Here is a 14,886-nt window from a genome sequence, read left to right as displayed (position 1 = left end):
ATGAAGAATTTCTTATAAAAAGCAATATATGGTCATATGGTCTTTAAATATGATTCAAGTCAATTTCTATCACCTAAAGAATGAATTTTGACTTTTTTATTCTAACATATTTTAGTAAGTGTTCAACATGGAGATATTTGTTAATTCAACTTTTACTTGTCATGCAAACATACTTAAAAAAAAATCCAAGTTTCTTCTTGAGGGGTGTTTTGAACAAATGAACATCATCAGCAGCAGATAACAGAGGAAAAAAGCATAAACCAGATCCCAACAATATTCCACAAATCAGATAGAAAATAACACTACGGAAATCATTTCTTGCAATGTTTCAGAATAAAACTTCTCATCTCCAAACAACCAAAACAGTGAAGCTAAATTAGGTTCATCTAAGCTGAATGAGGCTGTTAGTTTATTGTCGGCAGCTGTGACTGACTGTCAGAGAGCTCTATCTAAATAGCACTCTCATAGATAATCACAACAAGACTTTTCAAAAGCTTTTAAGATAAAACACATCAAGAAAGGGAAAGAGGAAAAAAATTGATGTGAGCAAGAAACACGAGATAACCAGAGGCTGACTGACTGCATGTACGAGCATCAGAAGATGTTCTTAAACAATGGTAAATAAAGCCGCTAGTGTGAAGACAGAAGTATGAAACTGCTGGTGTAGGCTACTGTGATACACAGGACCGTCTATTTCCAACTTTGGTAAAAAAAAAAAAAGAAAAGAAAAGAAAAAAGGAGCAAAAGAGGAAGTTGACTTTTAGAGTGGTGTGAGGTTTCTTTTTCAGTGTCTCTGCTTGTTTCTGCTGCTACTGCTGTCAGCAGTCACTTTAGGTCACTGAGAGGCTACCGCTGCATCTACCTGTGTTTTAGCACATCACACGCCGCACTGCATTCAGCACACACACTTCTACACACACTCAGCCAGTGAGAGTTCATTGGTTGAGAAAGATCAAGGAGGCATACAGGAAACAGGGATTTGTTTTTGTGGAGCGAGTGACCCGGCAAAGGTGGTCAATTAAAGGAAAGGAGAAAGGACTAAGGAAGGAGGAGGAGGAGGAGGGCTCTGTGCAGCTCAGTGTAGCCTTCTTGTGAGAAAGTAAAAAAGATATTGTTGAGTTGAATTATTGAGGGAGTACATTGATGCTTTTATGCTGCGAGAGCTGAGCTGACATTCTGGGGTTCATTCATGAAAAAAGGAATTGTGGAATGATGAAAGGAGAGTGAGGAGAAAAAATGATGCTGTTGCCATGCCTGGTTTCAGGCACGTTTACTGATCATCTCACTCTCGTTGTTTTTCTGCTTGCATTTAATCTGAACTTCATTTTGATGAAATTTCTCATTGTAAACTAGGCTGAGTTTCTACACTCAAAGAACACATTATCTTCATATATCATATGGTAGTCTAAATGACGTTTTTTTTTACATGCAATTCATATTATTTTTTTTAAATATTTTTTTAATTAAATAAGTTTTTCTTTTCACATTATGGTGAAGTAGTGTGTGCTCCAAAACCTGGAGCTTGGTCGAAGAGTCAGAAAAAGGACCTACTATTGTTTGTTCTATTGTTTGCTCTTTTCTTTCACTTTACTGTGAGGTTAAAAAAATCATACATATATCATATTAATATAAAAAGATATAATATAAGGTTTTACTTTGCTATCATGGTTTGTATCTAATAAAGGAAGAAAATGGCACATGATTGATATTGTCACAGGCTGCTCACACTCATCCTCCTTATATTTCTTTTCCAAGAAAATCACAATTAGACTGGACAGATGTAATAGGGAGTAGCCTTGAAAGTTGCTTCGGCAAGGAATTGTGGGACAGAATGATCTCCTTCCTTTTGCAAGTTATGGTTCAGTGTTTACTATGTTAAAGAAGATAATGAAGGAAGCACTGAAGTTCTTTCCTTGGTATTCAAAGAATTCAAACAGCTCCTATTGTGGCTGCTTCTTAGATGCTTCAGGGTCGCTTCATCCAGTTAGAAACCTTCACAAGCAGAAAAGACTATTCAGTGGGGCCCCACTAACTGGGAAAAACAAGGAAAACTAAACAAGAACACAGGACATGAAACAAAAGTAAATCAAACAGAAAGCAAAATGTGAGCATAACAATGGCAAGCAAAGAAAACAGAGAACATAAAAACAGAAATCAGAAAGACGGATTAACACTAAAACAACCGAAACATTACAAAAAGCATAGACCATGACAGTTGCTCACATCCAAACTGGACATTGATGCAGGCGGGACTCTACAATCCATCACACACACACGGACACACACAGATTTTCTTGAAATGCCAGATCCTTCTGAGCTGACAGGTGACAGCACAGTCCACATCAACATGGGTCTACTCGCTTTAACTGCAGAGACACACACATATGCGCTCACTGTGAAACACGCATCCACACACACCCTGCTGTTGTACTGTGGACAGCTCTAGACATGCTGCGGCTGGACATGCCCAAAAGGCAGAGCCTGTTTACTGTCACCTATCAGCTGGTGGCAGGCAGCAGGAAGCGAATGTGTTTGCACGTGTGTACCGCAGCATCTATCTTTGTGAGGACAGTTCTGAGATTTAGACCTTTTTTTTATATATATAAGTCCTTACTTGCACTGTTCTGCTAGATCAGATGATTTGTTATTCTCTTCCGTTTATGTATCTAAGTTCTCCAGTTTTGTGTGCATTGCTGCAATCACAGGATGTTCCTGTGAAAAAGATCAGTCAGGTGCAATTAAGCTATTCCCCGTTGATCTTATCTTTTATATATCCGGTATCATTTTAAACTGCAGCTGATAATTTTGCTATACGTCTTTATAAAGTAAACAATAGTTACTTTGTGTTTTCAGGTGTTGAACTTTAATTATATTACAGTTATTATATTGCAGCCAATATTTAAATGGCCTCATCAGATTGTTCTTGTATCCCAGTGAAGCAAAGGTCCAACGTCACCTTGTTGTTACAGATAATACTCCTTTTTGTTCTTGTTTTTTTTTTAATCTATCCTTTTGGGAAATATTACACTGATCAAATCAAAATACCAAATAAAGCCTTTAGAGAACGGTCCTAACATAGACTATGTTTTTTTTTTTTTTGGCTGCATATCATCTGTGTGGCAGTCAGTAAGATATTGTGTAGGGTACCAACATGTCACAGGGCATGCCAGAGAAGGAGAAGGGAGATAAGAGAAGGCAGCTGCCCACCCAGGACAGCTGGTCCAGCTGCCAGGGGCGGGGCCAAGACAGCATGGCACATGTCGTCCTCAGACACTCCTTCTCCTCCCTCTTTCCCCACAGGCTCTGACAGGCGGCACGAGAGCCCCTTGGCCCAGTGAGGGGTGGACGGCCATCTGACAACTCCCCACCTGCATGACCTTTACCATGCTTGACCCCCTACAGGAGACAATCACCTCATAGCAAACAGACCTACAGGTGATGCAGACACACAGCTCACACAGGAGGGCACATAAACACACAAACACAAGCCTGCACAATACTCACACAAATTGGCAGACAGATGTGGGTGCTGTTAGTCAGATTATTACATGAATACAAGCTTGTGATGTTTCAGTTAGATCTGTATGTGTTGTTTGCGTAAACAGAGGAACTATTGCTTAAACAACATTACAGCTTTTTATTATGAAAACAGTGTTTTCAGACATTTACTGGACACAAAGCATATGAGAAATATCTAAATTTAAAATAGTTTATCTTAATGTTGGACTAAACCATTCAGGTGTGTGGGCTTTGCACCTTGTGATACAAATATGATATTTAAGTTAGTTAGTATTCCAGATATTGAATATTTGTAAATCAGTCAGTTAACACTTCACCGGTTTCACCTTTTTGGACAATTGAATAGATGTGGCAATAAATTAATGACATTTGCAGAGTCGGTGGCCCGTAATTAGTCAAGGTCTAAATATAAATAAAAAGCAATTGTTTCCATTTTTTGGACAGAAAAACCCTGATATTCCTTACAGCAAAGTGGGGAAAAAAGAAAGCAAGCCTTTTTGTATTGTGTTGACTTGGATTGTGTATGTGGACTGGTATCATAAACTGTAGATTATTAGCTGTATTCATTATCTGTCCAAACTATTATGTTAAATGATTGATTTGAAGTTGAAAAAAATGTATGGAATATTCTTATTATTATCATTCTTATTATTACAACTATTATAATTGGTGCTACAGGTTGTTTTTTTTTCCTAATATTTATTCAGAAAAAAAAACAAGATATAGGGGAGCTGTCTGAAAAATATATGAATAACTAAAAAAAAAAAAAAAGGAAAATGAGGGACAAATAAATATCCTAATTTAATAAGAATTGTAACCTAGAAAAAAAGTACACATTTTAAATCCAAATTTTAAAGCAAACGAACAAATACATAAAAATAAATCAATTAGAAAAGAAAAAAAATATTAAAATCATGGGTTTCATCAAACTGAAACTGGGATTGATATTAAGACCTTTTGGTCTTATTTTTTTCTAAATTTGAACATTTCTGTTAATCAATAATGATAATTGGAAAAAAAGTGTTTCTCAAATTGTTAGTGGTACCTCTTATGGGTTCACTGTACGAACGAGATAGTTATTTGGTTATGTTTATCTTTTCTAAGTGTGTACAATAGCGATTCCAAAGATCCCCCACCTCAAAAACGCTGCGGTGAAAAAAATAAGAAGAATAAAAGAAGAAGAAGAAGAAGAAGAAGAAGAAGAAGAAGAAGAAGAAGAAGAAGAAGAAGAAGAAGAAGAAGAAGAAGAAGAAGAAGAAGAAGAAGAAGAAGAAGAAGAAGAAGAAGAAGAAGAAGAAGAAGAAAACCAGGAAATGCTCAATATTACGTCATCTAGCCGCGACACGCGTCGGCTTCGTTGGGACAACATACGTGAAACGTTGGTGTCAATTGAAATGGTGTAAAGTAAGTAAAACACGTTCTTCAAGTTAATATTTGTAAAGAGAGTTTGTTAAAAATTACATTTAGCGTTGTCGGAGAGCCTTTTGGCAACACTAAAATAAATCTTAAAAAGCGGTTTCTGATTGTAGCGCTTCACAAAAACTGTGTTAACACGCTGAACTTTCAAACCAATTTAACCCTACAGACGGTTAGCTAAGATGCTTTTGTTTTTTCTATTTTAGGTCATTACTTAAGAGAGCACTCTCTCTCCTGCTTCGCCTCAACATCGTGTTTCGTTTCAGTTCTGCAGCTCATGAATCCGGTAATTAGACGGAGACTTCCTCCGTCAGTGAGGAGTCTCCTGACAGACATCGGTCCAAAGAACGAGGAATGGATCGATGAAGAGCTCGAGACGGTGAGCAGAGATGGGATTGTGCTCCCGTCCAGAGGAGCTGCAGATGAACAAGAGGAGTTTCTCTCTCCCGCAAAGACCCAAGAGGAAAAGGCTACAGAGGCTGGGAGTGATACCAGAAGGAGTGCACTATGCATGTTGTGTAAACGTAAACCTTCTTGCTACACTTGTCCCCGGTGTAATCTCCATTATTGCGGCTTGGGTTGCTACCAGAGTCCAGAGCACTCAGTGTGTTCAGAGGAGTTTTACAAGGAGTCAGTTCTTCAGGAGTTGAAAGAGATGGGAAAAACAGAAAGTGAGGGTAGAGAGAAAATGCAAGAGATTCTGTTGGGACTCGGACGAAAAGCAGAGAGGACACACGGGGGCATGGAGAGTTTTTTAAAAGAAGTTGGTTTTTTGGATGATGTCACAGTTGAGGGGGAAGGAGGGGTAACAGACAAGGTGCAGGTTGTGGAGCTCTTGTCCAGGTTAGCTGAGCTTCAGCAGTCTGAAGATGGGAACACAGCAGAAATTGAGGCTATTTTGAGGAAACTTGAGGATATTGGAAGAGGGGAACCACTGTCTGGAGACACTAGTGAGGATCATGAAAGTGCAGAAGAGGAGCTGGATTTGGCTGACCGGCTGTCAGGGCTGGACATTGATAAACTTTCAGAGGAGGAGCTGTGGGAACTTCTCAACAGCAAGGAGAAAGAGACGTTTGTGGGTCTGATGAAGGGTGGAGCTCTTGGTGGGCTGGTTCCCCTGTGGAAGCCCTGGTGGGAGGAGCATGAGGAGGGAGGGAGAGCACTTGTGGAGGTGCTTGAGGAAGAAGTGGGCAAACTGGCGAGAGAAACTTCAGCAGTTATAAATGAGCAGGATAATGATGATCAAGTCAATACATCACAAGAAGAGGAACAGAAACTGGGCAAATCAGCCACAAACATGAAAAATGTTAAAGGAAAAACCAAAAAGAAAACAAGTGAGAGTAAAGGAAGTTTAGCAGTGGAAAGAGTCCCCCCAATTTCTGCTAAAATTCCAAACTTGAGTTCTATATGTGCAAATCCATCTTCTCTGGTTTGTTATGGTTTAGTCAATGCACTTTATGGCTACGCCTTTGCCTTGTGCCTGCTTAACGGTGACACTGATTCACTCATGTTTGACTTCTGTGACATGACACTTGCTCTGTCTGAGGCGCTGAACTCAAGCAGGGTGTTCAGCTCTGTCCGGGAGGCCTTGGACTGTGGAGAAACTCTCATTCTGGGTGAGGGCTATCTCGACAGGGAAGATCCTCTTGCTCCAGCCAGGGCTGTGGAAGCAGTGGCTCACATCATGACTGGAAGAGACAGACAGGATGCTACCGGATACTGCATGGCAGCTTTGAGTCAGCTTCGCTCGGCGCTCTCCAAGGCCAGAACGGCCCTTTCTAAGGAGGGAGAGGAAGGCGCGAGGAGACAGAAGTACTTCAGAGCGAGCAAGAAATGTGAATTCTTTCAAGCCTGGGTGTTGGACAATACACACCAGATTCATCGACTGGCTATTGATTTGTGGAGTGAACATAGTAGAAGAGAGAGCGTGAGGAACAGCATGGCGAAAGCAAAGACTGTGGTCGAGGAGAATTTAAAGAAAGGGAAGAAGAAAGAGAATAGTAAGCTGATTGAGGAATTGAGCTAAGGAACTGTTTGTAAGATATTGATGTTTGTTTCAGTTCACATTGTAATAAAATACATGGAAACTTAAATGTTGTTTTTTTTTTTTTTTTTGACACTTAAAAAAAGCCTAAAAAAAAGTTTAATTTAGATTTATATTGTTTTGTTTATTAGAATTATAGATTACAAGTTCAGCGAGTAAAAGTAGGATGAGTATTTCACATAATGAGGAAAAGCAAAGGTTTAGATGAAATGAAAATTAATGAATTGAGAATAAAACTTAAAAAATATTCTAGTACTAACTAAATTTTTAGTTAAGATGCTATTATTCTGTAAGAGACTGGCTAAATGTCTCGTCCTATGGTGGCAAGGAGGGGCTCCCTTATACAAACCTCTCCTGCACATAGGTAGAAATATATTTTATTTAATTGCTGTTTAATTTGAGATGTCTGGCCAAATGCATACATAGCGTATAAGAGAATAGAGCTTAAATACATGGACTGGATGATGATCAGTGCATTGACATACATTTAGTATTTTTCTTCCTGTAGAGCACATCCATGACGTATTAGGCCCTTAAAAACATGATATCAAAAATATTCTTGACGTTTGATTACAGTTGTGTGATTTGAAAGGAACTATATCAACAAAAAAACAAAAACCCAGAATCGTTATCTCGCGATGTTTTCTCCGACAGTCACGTGGTGCGGTTGTTCCTCCACGCTCTGACAGAAAACATGGCTGCGCTCTTGAGATCAGCCCGGTTACTGAAGTTTTCGCCTTCGGGTCTGCTTCAGATCACCGGAACCAAAAGGAACGGGCCGCCGCTCGGTCGGCTCTACAGCGGGGCAGTCGGAGGCAGAAGGACCGGAGTTTGCTCCCGACAGATCAGCCCTGTCTCTGACAATGTGTCCAGGTATGGAACAACACGTTAGCTGATGTAGCTGGGATCCATGCGTGAAGCAGATATGTCATTGGGGTTCAATGACAGCCAAAGACGCACGTGTGTTTGGACGATTGCAGCCTGCAATGCTAAATGTGGAATCTTAATTTATGTTGTATTATGTGCGAATAAAATGCAGCGTAAGCTGTCAGCTGCTCGGTTACCGTAAACATGGCTCCCGTTTTATGCAAGGTGATGATGAGACGTTGTGTAACTTGTGGTGCTGACAGACTGTTTGATAACACACAATTACGCCAGATACATTTGTAGACATCATTATGATACCGTAACTTATAGCAATCGTTTTTTTCCTTTCATTGTCTTAATCCAAGTCATTTTATTTTTAGAATGCTAGCTTTTAGCAGTCAGCCTATCAATCTGTGTTGTAACGCTTTAGCCAATTTGATGAGGGCTGTTGAATTGATCTAAAAGCTAATATATTTTATTTTATCATGAAATGCAAGAGGAAATGGCCCCAGTTGATGCCAGAATGATGTATTGGAGGCAGCGGTTAGTTACTTTAGTTCAACTTGTTTTCCTCAAGGTCACAGCTCTTTACTGAACTGCATACAGCCTCTGAGCAGGTAGTGGAACAGCAACACTATTATTTTACTCTCAGCGCATCCTGTACTAAGAGAGTCTAATGCAATCAAAATGCACAATGCTAGCTAACCTATTTTTTTCTCACCAAAACCCACACAAGTGTTATATTTATCTGTTTCCCCTGTCTGTCCTGTTTCCTTCATCATCCTCCCCCCCTTTTGAATGATCCCACTCCTTTATGATCCTGTTAACTCCTTCTGTCTGTAACCCAACGCAGCCGTGTGTGGCCGTACGCAGCGGGGTGTGTGCGTCACTACGCTGTGGCCACAGAGCAGAAGGATGAAGCCAGCGCTGCGGTGCAGACCAAGCAGGCGCAGCAGTTTGACTGGGCCCTGACCAAACTGGACAACTCTGTGAGGAGGACCGGTCGCATCACAAAGACCTTGCTGCTCCGCATCTTCCATGATATCTGCAGGGCAGGTAGGTGGGCAGGTCACAAGACGGTGTAATCAAACTGGCAGGTAGAACTGTAACCAGTTTGCGCTGGCCGCAAGTTGAAAACTTCAAACTTGTGCTTTTAACTGCATTTCTTTTCCCTGTATATGAAACTGGATAAGCTCTATTACAGTGTTTATTAGTTAGTTTTCCTTTCTATCCTTGTCTATATCCATCTGAGCCATCTGTCTCCCCGCCTGCAGGTTATCCCAGCGGTAACCAGGCCTTGTTGCTGCTGCGTAGTTGTGGGTCACTGCTGCCTGAAGTGCCTCTGGTGGAACGCACTGAGCTGGCACACCGTGTGTGGGAGAGGCTGCTGGAGCTGGGTGAGGGTCGCACCGGTGACAGTAACTTCACTTTCATGTTGTTCGAACAAGTCTAACTGTGCTTCTGAACATGCCAAGTGAAGACGTCATGTGGCGACATTTAGGCTTATTTATTACACTTTCGAAATGTTACAGAAAGAGAAGAACCAAAGGCTCGCGTTGCCATGCTACAATAATGAGCACATTTTCGAGGCATTTTCTTTCATGCTTATTTCGGCCTTACAGTTGAAGAGTTGTGAGCGTTTTTCTGTCTTCTATCTTGTAGAAGAACTTAAATGCTGAAGACATGTCACTGTGTTTGTGTGAGCCACTGTGCGTTTTTTTTTTTTTTTTTTTTCAAATTTGCCCGACACAGAATGAGATAAATCTGTGGCTGGTCACCTGAAAGGTCCAATCAAACTAAAAAGCATCTGAATTCAGTCAGGTCAAGGAGGTTTTATTGTCATTTCAGCCATTAACATAGTACATGGTGAAACGAAGCCATGTTTCAGTGGGAACTGTGAAAGCGCTCTGATAGAAAGTGGTTAACAGGATGAACAACTCTTTTTCCACCGAGTTGTGTGTGAGGGGTTGTTGGCACATCTTAATAGACTGGGCCTGATTGGTGGAGGGTTATATTAAAAAAGGATGCTTTTTGACATCATCGGGTATTTGGTCTTAAATTGGATACATCAGGGATTTGTAGGGATTTAAACAAGGGCTGCATCATATGAGGAAAACAGTCAATATGGCCATGTTCTTGAATATTACAATGACTTTTTGATTCACGATTTATAAGCAAATATTTTAGGATATGGTATTAAGCTCAGGTATATTAATGAGTGATACATTCCACTTAACAACCTATGCCTGCCAGTTAGTTTTAGAACATGCAAGTTGAATGCAGACCTCATTAAAACATGTTTAAGCAACAAGTTTGCGCTACTGTTTCATGTCAGAATATCTACTATAAAAAAGGTAAATAGCCTACCGTTTATTGCATACCAAACAATCTTTTGCTATAATGATATTGTGCCTGTTGATATCTCGATGATGATAAAGATTAAATATATAATGCGTCCTTCGTTTAAACCCTTGAAACTGTGATGGTTGCATTGAACTCTTTAATGCGGTTATGCTGACTGAACATTATCTGTTCCAGGTGCACAGTATGATGTTAGTCACTACAACGCCTTGCTGAAGGTTTACCTGCAGAATGAGTTTAAGTTTTCCCCCACGGACTTCCTGGCCAAGATGGAGGCGGCTAATGTGCATCCCAACAGAGTAAGTGCTACAATGTAATGGCAAGGAAAGCACAAAAGTTAGATTATTATTTGCTGATCCCGTCAAGCACAGGGGGCCAGTAGAAGACAAACGCACATACATATTAATATTCTATTCGATAGGCACAGATTGTGGGATTTGTTTAGGCAATTTCATTGTTCAGGTCTTTGAAATGATCATACTTTTCCTTCCAGGTTTTCCAGCAGCATTCTGGTGTTTGAATATTTACTTAAACAGTTCCATTTGATTTTGTAATGTTGCTGTGCACAGGTCACCTACCAGAGACTGATAGCTGCTTACTGCCAAAATGGAGATATTGAGGGCGCCAGGTGAGCAAACTTACTGTTGAAAGTTAAAAAGACATTTTCCTAGAATTCAGGTGTGGCATTGTTGTCCAGAATCAGTGTGTCGTTTCCACAGGACCTACTTTGTGCGTCACAAAAAGTCCATGTTTGCAGTGTGGTCTGTGACCTCTGACCTCTCACCTGAGAGGGGTTTCATATCTTCACAAATCTACATTTCTTTCCTGTTTTCTTTTTTCCTCTTGCTGTTGGTAGCTGTAACTCAAATACTTAAGACTAACTTAAAATGTCTCTGGATTTAGATTTGTTCTGGCTCACTTTAAGTTTTAGAATAGATACTAGATACTTTCTTGGCACCTTAAAAGTAAAATGTCAGCCCTGTCATCATATTGTGTGTCAGTCCCTTTGTCGGTCACTGGGAGTTTATCAGGCTTGCCAACTTTGTAACACCCATCCATCCATCCATTTTCGATACCCACTTAATTCGTTGGTCGGACTTTGTAACACATTTCATATAATTTCTCCAAACCTGTCTTCTAATTAACTGTAACTATGCCAGTAATACTCTCTGCATATGGTTTTTCTGTCATGTTCTGAGATGTGTGACTTAGCATTTTTAGGGCTTTATGTTATTGAAGAATACCACACGAGTTAAGTTTACATTGATATTATCGATGACACTTGTTTGCCTATTTTAACTTCCCTCCTCATAAAGCACCATCTTGGGTTTCATGAAGAGCAAAGATTTACCCATCACTGAAGCTGTGTTCAGCTCTCTGGTCACAGGCCACGCCCGTGCTGGGTGAGTGTAATAGCTTTCGATCTTTTGATATTCTGCCTTTAACGGCACAAAGCAAGTGTTGGTAGGAGAGTAGTTTGATTGGAAACCAGCTGTTGGCTTTGTTACTTTCCAGCGACATCGAAAGCGCTGCAAACATCCTGCCTGTGATGCGTGGAGCAGGAATTGAACCGAGTCCTGACACCTATGTGTCACTGCTTAATGCCTATGCTGAGAAGGGGGATCTGGCCAATATGAAAAAGGTGTGTATAGGGAAAGGGCATGGGATGTCACACTGGAGAGTATTCTTTGAGATGCATAATATTGGAGCCTTTCATCCCATTCTTAATCTGCAGTAGAAGTCAGGTGCATGAAGCTGATTTTCCCAGAATTCTGTTCTTATTTATTCCGATCCGTGGTCAGGCATTGTTGTGTGACAAAGTGCAGCAGTACTTCACATCGCTGTCATGTAAAAACGTGGCGGAAACATTGCTCAGCTCACAATCCAGTTTAAAAATGACACGAGTAGCATTTGTTGTGAACTACATTTAACCTAAATTTGTTAGTATGTTGGCTTCTGTTTATCCACTGAAGCAGAGTTATTTTGATCCTTCACAGCTTCCACGTGGAGCTTTCTTACATGTAGCCTAACGGAGATACTTATCTGAGAGTTGTGTCAATCCCTATCAATCACTATCTGTTTCTATATGTAAATTCTAAGAATGACCTCACTCCACGTTGGTTTATGTAGCTGAGCTGAGCTAAAATGTAAAAATTGATGCTAAATTCACTTGCAGATGGGTGCAAAACGTGTTTTCTCTTTAATTTCTTCCCACACTTGTATATCCCCTCTTTTCTGTTTCTCTACCTCCCAAACTCGTTATTTCCTTTCTTTCCTTCATCCTTATTTTACTCTTGAATTTTTCCAGACTCTGGAAGAAGCAGAGGGTGCAGACTGCAGTATGATGGACAGGGACATCATGCAGGTCATCTTCACTTTGGCCAAGGCCGGACATCAGCACCTCTTACCAGAGATGGTTGAACGCCTGAGGCATGAAAGGGGTTATGTACCAGGTACACATATACACAAGCACAGTATCATGTTATCCTACAGTAGTCAGTTACTGTGGTCTGTAACAGCAAGATTGATACACGTCAATAAGATGCTTAGTCACAGAAATTAAGTGTGATGCTTGTAAAAGACAGTCAGCTGTTATGCTAATCCCAATCACAACGTAAATCTGTTACGTTCTGATCTGGGAGAGAAAGTGAACTGCTGCTCGAAACTATTTGTGCCTTTGCTATGATTAGCAGCTCTATGGTTGTGTTCTTCAGTAATTGATTATTACAATGTACAGCAGATTGTTGAGAAAACAGCTTTGTGCACGTGTTGTTAGCTGCAGTTTTTATCAGCAGTTCTAGAAATTTTGTCACATCACTTTCCACAAATTGGAAATGAGTGCCAAAAAATCTCAGATTAGGTGACCTATTAAAGTATTTACCGGTGATATTTGGTGATATGAGGCTGAGCAAAATCTGCATTTGTTGCTCTTCTAGATGCCATGAACTTGTGTCTGAGCCTCATCACTCAGGGGCAGGAGGACACAGCTTTTAGCATCCTGAAGACGTTCCCCATCCTGCAGTCTGAAAGCAGCGAGTCCTCCAACCTCGGCAACTTCTTCCTCAGGCACTGCGTCAACGTGGACACGGTACATGAGAAGATGATTTGATTTGATTTAAGTATTTCAAGCAGATAGTTGCTACCCGTCAGCATGCATTTGTTAACCGACATGAACCTTTGCACTCACAGATGCAGTGAATGTTGAGTCTTCATTTTAGTGTTTCCTCTATTGTCATTTTTGACTCAGTCAGTGGAGAAGATCGTGCATTACTGCAAAGAGCTTCAGGAGAATAATCTGCACACTGCGCCTCTCACCTTTACTCTAGCATGTGCCCTGGAGGCCAAGAAGATTGGTAACACACATGCTTCTATTTTCGTGACACACCCACACACATGTTGCCATATTTATTCATTTACTGTAGTAATGGGAAACTGAAGGAGCAACTTCTCTGAATAATTGCTGTTTTCTCTTGTTTCTTTTTTCTAGGCACATCCTTAGAGCTGATGAAGTTGTATAAGGAGCAGAACTTACCCATAAGGCCTCATTACTTCTGGCCTCTTCTCATACAGCCTGCAAAAGAGAACAACGTAGCTGGTACAAAAACACACATACATTACCAGTCAAAGTTTTTGACTCTCTTACATGATCAAAATAAATGGGTCCAGCTGAACTGGTCCTCACAAAGATAGCCGGGCACGCACAAACACTCACAGCTTTTTGACACCAGACACATTTCCCTGGCACCCTGATGTCCAGAGGAGGTACATATAAATTTAAGGTAGAGACTGGTTTGCAGAAGAATTCTTCTTTCATACAGAAAGCTTTTACTCACAGTCACCTCATACCTTGATGCTTGCCTTATCAATCTGCAAATAGACTGAAATAGCTATGCTGGCATTACCTCTTTATTAGCCTGTACCTCCAACTGAAAATGACTTACAAAGACGCTACCACAGATCAAATTTTTGTGTTTTTTTTTTGTTTTTTTTCTTCCTTCTTGGCGTGTTTGGACTAACGGCACCCAGGAGCTAAAGGATTATTTCAGCACTGGGTTTGAGGTATATCAGGCAATTTAAGTCTGTTGAAATGTGTCGCTCCACCCCGACAGTGTTCCTTGGAGTGCTGGCACTGCCACAGTAAAACCAGACAGTCTGCTTCAGTTGTACAAACTCAAAATCTATCCACCTGTTATGTAGCAATGAACCAACCCTCAGTTTTCCATTTTATAAAGGGTGTCTGATTGATACGGCCAGGGGTTGAGTATATATATTTTTTTTCATGGCAAAGTTCTAAGTTCTCTAATACATTGTCCCTGACACTTTGAATGCTTAGATCAGGCAGATCCTATGAATCTATAATGTCATCGTAGAGTTAAACTCAGCTTTGTTTCTGTCCCATTTGTCCTCTGTGCATCTATATGAACAGGACTAAGGGCTTAAGGAAGTTAGGGCAGTTGTTTGTTTCACAGGCATGGCCATTTACAGGTCAATCCATATCCAAGTCATGTATATTCCACTTGCAGCTCTGAGCTTATTAAAATGCCATAAGTTCGTAAGGGACTCCAGACCTCCCTTTGTTTACACGGCCACTCCAATAGAGGCGAGGTGGTGTTTACAGAGCAATACAAGAGGCTGTATATTCCCCTGGTGAGATAGCGAGAGAACGCTCCAAAGAGAAC

At 40.6% G+C, this 14,886-nt stretch overlaps 2 protein-coding genes across 3 annotated transcripts in view; both read left to right on the top strand.

Moving 5' to 3' along the window:
- Positions 1–4,714: 4,714 nt before the first annotated feature.
- znhit2 (zinc finger, HIT-type containing 2) lies at positions 4,715–7,015 on the top strand. 2 transcript variants are annotated; one of them, XM_075484984.1, is made up of 2 exons: positions 4,715–4,923; positions 5,202–7,015. In XM_075484984.1, exon 2 carries the CDS (start codon positions 5,213–5,215, stop codon positions 6,959–6,961), a length of 1,749 nt encoding a protein of 582 aa, XP_075341099.1. In that variant the 5' UTR covers positions 4,715–4,923; positions 5,202–5,212; the 3' UTR covers positions 6,962–7,015. The 2 variants fall into 2 exon arrangements, with proteins under 2 accessions (XP_075341099.1, XP_075341091.1); XM_075484976.1 differs by having other exon boundaries at positions 5,142–7,015.
- Positions 7,016–7,650: 635 nt separating this feature from the next.
- lrpprc (leucine-rich pentatricopeptide repeat containing) overlaps positions 7,651–14,886 on the top strand; it is a 61,348-nt gene continuing 54,112 nt past the window's right edge. Inside the window, exons 1-11 of the mRNA XM_075479263.1 lie at positions 7,651–7,852; positions 8,700–8,902; positions 9,121–9,243; positions 10,385–10,506; positions 10,777–10,835; positions 11,524–11,610; positions 11,723–11,849; positions 12,516–12,660; positions 13,144–13,295; positions 13,455–13,560; positions 13,695–13,802. Of these exons, the coding sequence (XP_075335378.1) occupies positions 7,674–7,852; positions 8,700–8,902; positions 9,121–9,243; positions 10,385–10,506; positions 10,777–10,835; positions 11,524–11,610; positions 11,723–11,849; positions 12,516–12,660; positions 13,144–13,295; positions 13,455–13,560; positions 13,695–13,802 (1,411 nt within the window). The 5' untranslated portion in view covers positions 7,651–7,673. The remainder of the gene's footprint in view (positions 7,853–8,699; positions 8,903–9,120; positions 9,244–10,384; positions 10,507–10,776; positions 10,836–11,523; positions 11,611–11,722; positions 11,850–12,515; positions 12,661–13,143; positions 13,296–13,454; positions 13,561–13,694; positions 13,803–14,886) is intronic.

Source organism: Odontesthes bonariensis, chromosome 2, assembly GCF_027942865.1.
Source record: "Odontesthes bonariensis isolate fOdoBon6 chromosome 2, fOdoBon6.hap1, whole genome shotgun sequence".
Taxonomy (NCBI): Eukaryota; Metazoa; Chordata; class Actinopteri; order Atheriniformes; family Atherinopsidae; genus Odontesthes; species Odontesthes bonariensis.
This window is presented reverse-complemented; position numbering and strand designations above follow the sequence as displayed.